Below are 6914 nucleotides of genomic sequence, written 5' to 3' on the forward strand. Positions count from 1 at the left end.
AATGTAATAATCTGAACAATAAAGATTTAATTTAAAAATAAATAAATAAATAAATAAATAAATAAATAATAGCCTTGTTAAAAAAAAATCAATTTATAAATGAATTTGGTAATTCTAGAACTTTACCTGTGAAATGAATTCAGACTTCTTATTCAAATTTGTGTACATGATCAAATGTATAATGATTCAAAAATATAGGGAGCACATGTTTTACATAACACACAGTGCATACAAATAGAAGAAAAGTTATACAGAATAGGAATCAGTGTGGGGTGGGCCAATTAAAGAAAGGACGGGTTTCTGTTGGTGTGGAAGGAGAAGAGGAAAGAGAGCAAATGGGAAAAAGAAAACAGTGTAGTGGATGTTGGACTGATATCGTCTGGATTTCTATTTCAGTTTCAAAACGTACTGATTGAATGAGTGAGTTATCTCACCTCCAATCTTAACCCCCAAACCACCTTAGACCCAGAGAACATAGCGCGATCCTTGCAAAATCGAGTGAGCCTTGGAGTCTCCAAGTCTCAGGTTTTTTCATGTATAAGATGAGGCTACTATTAGGGTTGTTGTGAGGATTACATTAAATAAGATATTGTATTTAAAATACTCGGAATGATTTTTGGAAAGTGGTAAGTGCTCAATCAGGTATTTTTGTTATTCTCACTCCCACCACTCCTCCTCCTGCTGGTTATCCTTAACCACATCTGTGCCGGAGCCTCACAACCACAAACACTCATCTCCATTTCGCTCAGTGGTCAGCAGCCAGAAGTGGTTCAGGACCCAGTGCAGTCTTAAGAGCATGGGCCATTAATTCAAAAAGATCTTGGTTCAAGTCCTATGTCATCACTTATTAGGTGTGTGATTTTGACCAATTATTTAACAATATGTGAGTAATAATACTTCCTTCAGAGAAGTGTTGTTCCTCCCAGAACAGAAGTAGAGCTGTTTTGAGTACGACATGTGACAAGGCGTGTAAAAGCATCTGGCACATAGTACATACTCAGCAAAGGGAAGCTGGCCTTGACCCTGGGTGGTGGTGGGGGGGGCGGGGTGGGCATGACTTGGGCCTCACTGGTTCCCTTTGGCCTCAGATCAAGGAGTTGTTGAAGAAGGTGGAGCAGCTTTCAGAGGAAGTCCTAGCAGTTCGGGGAGAAAATGCTCGCCTTGCCTCGCAGCTGCGGGTATGTTTTGTCCCTTAGGGAAATGGTCACGGCTAGAGAAGAGGGTGGACAGGGGAAGTGATGTGGGAGAATTCTGGGAATTGCAGAGAATTCAGGCAGTGGTCCAGGCTGGGCTAGTGAGTGGTCGAGGGAGACCATCTGGCCCAGCTGACCACTTAATTTTATTGTTCCTCATGCTTGGGGGTCAGGGTGAGTATGGGAGGGTGGGCACATAACCCCCATTGATGCTCACCCTCAGGATTCTCAGAAGAACCATGAAGAGATCATCTCTACCTATAGAAACCATCTACTGAGTGCTGCTCAGGTGAGCAAGGGGGCGGGAGGCACAGAGAGTTGGGTGGGGAGTACTGCATTTGGGGTCCCTTTTCTTACCCACACATATTTGTCATTTCCCGGAAAGCCAGCCTTTAGATGTTCTAGTGCCAGGTCTCTGGCTCTCCTGAGACATGGGACTGTGAGAGGGAGAGGTGTTTGTCCCCCCTTTTCTTTTTTTAAAAATATATTTTATTGATTTTTATTCTAGTGCCAGGTCTCTGGCTCTCCTGAGATATGGGACTGTGAGGGGGAGAGGTGTTTGTCCCCCCTTTTCTTTTTTTTTTAAATATATTTTATTGATTTTTTTACAGAGAGGAAGGGAGAGGGATAGAGAGTTAGAAATATCGATGAGAGAGAAACATCAATCAGCTGCCTCTACTTGGGGATGTGCCCATAACCAAGGTACATGCCCTTGACCGGAATCGAACCTGGGACCCTTCAGTCTGCAGGCTGACGCTCTATCCACTGAGCCAAACCGGTTAGGGCTGTCCCCCCTTTTCAATTCCTGATCCATGGTAAAGCCTTTTCCTGTCCCTTATGCCCTTTCTCAATTCCCTCCTAGGCCTGTGTATCCCTCACCAAGGAAGGGGAGGTGGGGGGCTCGCTCCTCTATTAGGACTAATAACTACAAAGGATCTAACACTTCCTGTGCACAGGAAGCTTTGCCTCAGATTCAGGGTTGCAACCCTCACAGCAGGCCTGAAAAGTAAACATCGTTGCTTTCCTTGAAAAGATTAGGAAACATCCTTGAAGTTAAATACTGTTTAAGTGAGGGCTCATCGTTAGCAAACAGCATTTCACCATTCCTCAGGGCCTCTCCCTCACCTGTCTCCCCATTTTCTGTTCTTCTCCTCCCTTTCTTTCTTTCCTCCCACCCCCAGGGCTACATGGAACAAGATGTGTACAATACCCTGCTGCGAATCCTCAGCAGGCAGGAGAAGAGGGGCAGCGGCAGCCCTGAGGGGTCCGGGATTCCTCTCCTGTGAGTTGTGGGTGAGGCTGATGAGGGCAGGAGCTTGGAGAAAGGACTGGGGAAAGGAGGCTTCTGATGGGAACTGGAGTCTCCGTTTGCTCCAAGTGGTGGCTGACACTGGGGAGTCCTGTGCCACTGAGCATCTGAAGTGAGGTTCACTGAGAAGTCACAATAATGGGCATCACTGGGTGGAGTCAGGAATCCGTGTGTGAAGGGGCTGACCTGGGATGGGGACTGAGAAGGGGAGTTGACTCTTTCACGGTCTGGGGTAGGGAGATACCAGTAAACGATGAGTGATGGTGGGAGAGTGGTACATGGTTGTTTCCTAGGGGAGGACTCTACAAACGGCAGAATCTCTCCTTCATCCCCACACCATGCATTCAAAGAATGGTCTTCTCTCATACTGCTCCCCACCCCTATGCCGACGGCCATCTTCCCCAGCCCAGAGCGAGGAGGAGCCCCTTTAGCATCTTGGCATGGGCGGGAGGAGACCGAGGATATGGAAGTGTGTGCATTTCATCCTTGACTTTCTTCTTGCAGGGAATAAGAGCACCCCTGGTTGCCAGAGGCTCCATCAGGCTGTAGTGGGTGGGAGGTTGGCCATTAGGGATAGTGTGGGTAAGCTTCGCCTGACATGAGGGAGCCCAGACCTGAGAATCGGAACCCTGCAATCAGCATGGATGAAACCAGAGGAGGTACGGATCTGATCGAAGCCAGCTCTGTAACAAATAAAGCAGGGGGCAATACGATACTGGGTGTCATTGTTTTTCTGTTTAAGGTGGGGGCAGGAATCTTTTTCATCATAAATGGCTCCATAAGCCAGCAGCTTTTAAACTTTATGGTCCACAGTTAGAAATACATTTTACATCCTGTGTGGACATACCGGAAATAGTATGTCTCCTTACTATTTCTGTTCTAGCCTATTCTCTGCTATTATTCTCCACTGAAAAAATACTGGTCAAAATACATCCACTAATGGGTCAAGACAGTGTGAAAAGCAGCCCTCTGTGCAAATGGGGATGGACACCCTTCCTTTGTCTTCCACAAATCCGTCTCGGACTGACCAACAGCTCTAATCGCGTTCTGCCTCGGGACTCCCGAGTCCACTGTTTGTCGAGGAGCCTTTGGGAGGCGTGGATTTTCTGAGATGTGTAACCTAAAATATCCTATCATGTGCTAAGCCATGGGTTTAGGTTGGAAGCACATGGTCTCATGTGGTCAGTGTTCTCTGCCCCGGGAGCAAAGAGGGATGAAAAGTCTGATTCCAGGGAGAGGGATGAAGGGACACTCAGAGTTGGCTTCTTCCCTGAGGTTCTGTTCCCAGACTGAAAAAAATGCCTCTCTCTTGGCCACTTCCCATGGTCTCCTCTCCTTCCTGTTTGTCCAGTAGCCAAATTGCTAGGTGAGAATGAGGCAGCGAAGCCCTCCAAAACCTGGAATTTTGGCTTGGTGCCCCCCAGAAGGATCCCTCTCCATTTCTTTTCTCAGCCTGCCCCTGCTGGAGTATGTGGGGGTGGGGGTGGGGTGTCAGCCTACAGTGGTTTGGCAGTAAGGAGACTGACTGGGTTGAGAAAAGAGTGGGGAGGGGCTGCGATGGAAGACGGGGCCCACACAGGGCTGCTCTGTCTGGCTGCAGGTTTGGCCAGGAAAAGAGCAGTGTAGGTCAGGCCCTAGAGAAGGTGAGGGTCAGCTGTGGGGTTCGTGTGGCTGGGCTCAGGACTGCTTTAAGGCTGGGAGAATGGAGACGAGAAGGACTGATGTAGAAAGGGAAAAGGAGGTGCAGCTGCCAAGAGGAAGAGCATGAAAAAGGTCCAAATCATTTCTATGAAGGGGAACCTCCTTCCTGCTTTCAGAGAACAGACAAGAACTATTACATATCTTATGTCATAAGGGGTGTGGGTGGGAAAAATGAAACTGCAGAGAGAAGGGTCCAGAGAGGGGGAAATCATTTGACTACGTTCAAGGATGAGTCAGGAAACAGCTTTGGTAATGGCAGCCAGACCTTCAGCTCCCTCTGGGGCTCCTAGAAGCTTATCCCAGAATGGTTGAGTTATAGGAATGGTCATAATGTGTGTGTGTGTGTGTGTGTGTGTGTTTATATATATTGTTTTTTTTACAGAGAGGAAGGGAGAGGGATAGAGAGTTAGAAACATCAATGAGAAACATCAATCAGCTGCCTCCTGCACACTCCCTACTGGGGATGTGCCCACAACCAAGGTACATGCCCTTGACCAGAATCGACCCCTGGCACCCTTCAGTCCGCAGGCCAACGCTCTATCCACTGAGCCAAACCGGTTAGGGCCATAATGTTAAGGTTAACACAAAAGTGGAACTTTCCCCAATAACCCTACCACCCCATGAACTGCTATCCCAACAACCCAGGCCCTGAAATTCTTGATTTCATAAATAAATCTTTCTCAAAGTAACTGTAGTCCTACTGTCCTTTCTTCCTGGGCCCTCCATTTAATGGCACTTCTGTAGGGGCTTATACTCTTCTTTCACTTCCCCTCGCCCCCCCAGTTTTCTGATGTAGGAGTTTATGGGTGAAGCTTGGTAGGCCATGATGGGGCCCGGATGTCTTTGAATACCCTCAATATGGAACCTGGTCCTGATTTGCAGTTTCCCTCCTTTGTCTGGTAACATTAATTTATTATACTTATATTTAAAGAGTCTACTACCTACCAGGCACTGAAGACGGAGAGTGAAAGCACCAAAAAGGTTCTTGTGCCCATGGAGCTGGCATGTAGGATCAGATTCAGGTGCCCTGGGTCCCAGTTTTCTAGTGTCCTGTGAGGATGCTAGGACTTATAACCCCAAATAAGCTATTAAAGGAGACCCCTCCTTTATGAAATCACCAGGAATGAAGGTGAGGTTAACTTTTTTCTTTTATATTTTTACAGCTTTAACGAGGTATAACTGACATACATTAATTGCATGTACTTACAGTGTACAATTTGATAAGTTTTGACATATGTATCTACCCATGAAATCATCACACAATCAAGGTAATGAACATATCCGTCACTCCCAAAGAGTTCCCGTCTCTTTTAAAATCCTCACCGGAGGATGTTTTCCACTGATTTTAGAGAGAGGGAGGAAGGGAGGGAGGGAGGGAGGGAAGGAGGGAGGGAGGAGGGGAGCGAGGGGGGGAGGGGCACATGAGGGAGCATGGACTGCCTCTGGACCTCTCTTTTTTTACTTCTCCCTATCCTCCTCCTTTTGAGATCAGTGAAAATTCTAGAAGATACAAATTAGTTCATAGTAAGTTTTGATCTCTAGAGGCATGAACAAAAAATGAGCTTATGGCCTGATGAAGGCTCCAGTGTTGGAGTGAGTAGTTGGAATTAGGAACCAAATACTTGAACGTGAGTTTAGCTTGAAGTCCCACCATTCCTGGCAGCAAAGAAGCAAGGAAAGTCTGGCTGGCGTGGCTCAGTGGTTGAGCGTGGACCTATGATCCAGGAGGTCATGGTTCAATTCCCGGTCAGGGCATATGCCTGGGTTGTGGGCTTGATCCCCAGTAGGGGGTGTGCAGGAGGCAGTTGATCAATGATTCTCATCATTGATGTTTCTCTGTCTCTCTCTCTCTCTCCCTTCCTCTCTGAAATCAATAAAATATTAAAAAAAAAAAAAGAAGGAAAGAACCCAAGATGTCAGATGAAAGTGGACATCTTCCCTAGGGACAAAATCCATAAGTAGTTGGGCATGATCCAGTCCAACAGGTCCCTGGGACATCGGTAGGGAGGCTGGCATCTGCAGGCCTACAGCTCGGATGGTCTCGTGGGGAGGAGTACACTGAAGGCTTAAGCTGGATGAATTATTTATTAAAGCACTTTCTGTATGCTGATTATAGGTTTAACTGTCTTGTCACTCACTGCTGCTACACTGCAAGGCTTTCAAGTCTCAGCACCTAACAGTCTCTGAACAGCATTCAAATATTTGTCGACCAAATACATTATCATTTAGATCCCAGCCAACTAACTATAAGATGCCGTATTTGCGGCCACTACCTGTTTGGGTGCTTTGATGATTTATGCATGTGCGTGGTTAGCTCGGTGGGGAATGAAATGGGGAGTCTGCCAAGTCCAAGGCTTTGGAAGAAGGAAAGAAAGCAGCTGAGAGAGACAGGAAGATGTCTTTTCTGGGAGGTAAGAAAACTTCCCCTCTTCCCCTTCAGCAACCCCGAAGGTGTGGGGTCTCGGGTGTCCTTGGGGCGGAGGGTAGGAGGCCACAGGTAGAGCGAGGGCTTAGGTGCGCTTTGGCTTCTAGCAGCCCAGGCTTTTCCTCCAGGGTCTCATCCAAGTGGGAACCTCTCCCTGCAGTCAGATCCCGGGTCCACGGTTTCATGCCCAGCCGGCCCCCTCCCAGCGCCCGGGCCGGAGCAGAAACCAGAACGCCGAGGTCCGAGCCGGCCGCTCTGCAGACCCGCTCCCCGGAGGAGTTAACTT

At 47.7% G+C, this 6914-nt stretch overlaps 1 protein-coding gene across 1 annotated transcript in view; it reads left to right on the plus strand.

Moving 5' to 3' along the window:
* ANKRD35 (ankyrin repeat domain 35) overlaps nucleotides 1-3217 on the plus strand; it is a 20173-nt gene extending 16956 nt beyond the window's left edge. The window contains exons 12-15 of the mRNA XM_014532327.1: nucleotides 1089-1178; nucleotides 1417-1482; nucleotides 2375-2475; nucleotides 3007-3217. Of these exons, the coding sequence (XP_014387813.1) occupies nucleotides 1089-1178; nucleotides 1417-1482; nucleotides 2375-2475; nucleotides 3007-3013 (264 nt within the window). The 3' untranslated portion in view covers nucleotides 3014-3217. The remainder of the gene's footprint in view (nucleotides 1-1088; nucleotides 1179-1416; nucleotides 1483-2374; nucleotides 2476-3006) is intronic.
* The last annotated feature ends 3697 nt before the right edge of the window (nucleotides 3218-6914 follow it).

The sequence above is a fragment of the Myotis brandtii genome, unplaced genomic scaffold (assembly GCF_000412655.1).
Source record: "Myotis brandtii unplaced genomic scaffold, ASM41265v1 scaffold882, whole genome shotgun sequence".
In the NCBI taxonomy this organism is placed as follows: Eukaryota; Metazoa; Chordata; class Mammalia; order Chiroptera; family Vespertilionidae; genus Myotis; species Myotis brandtii.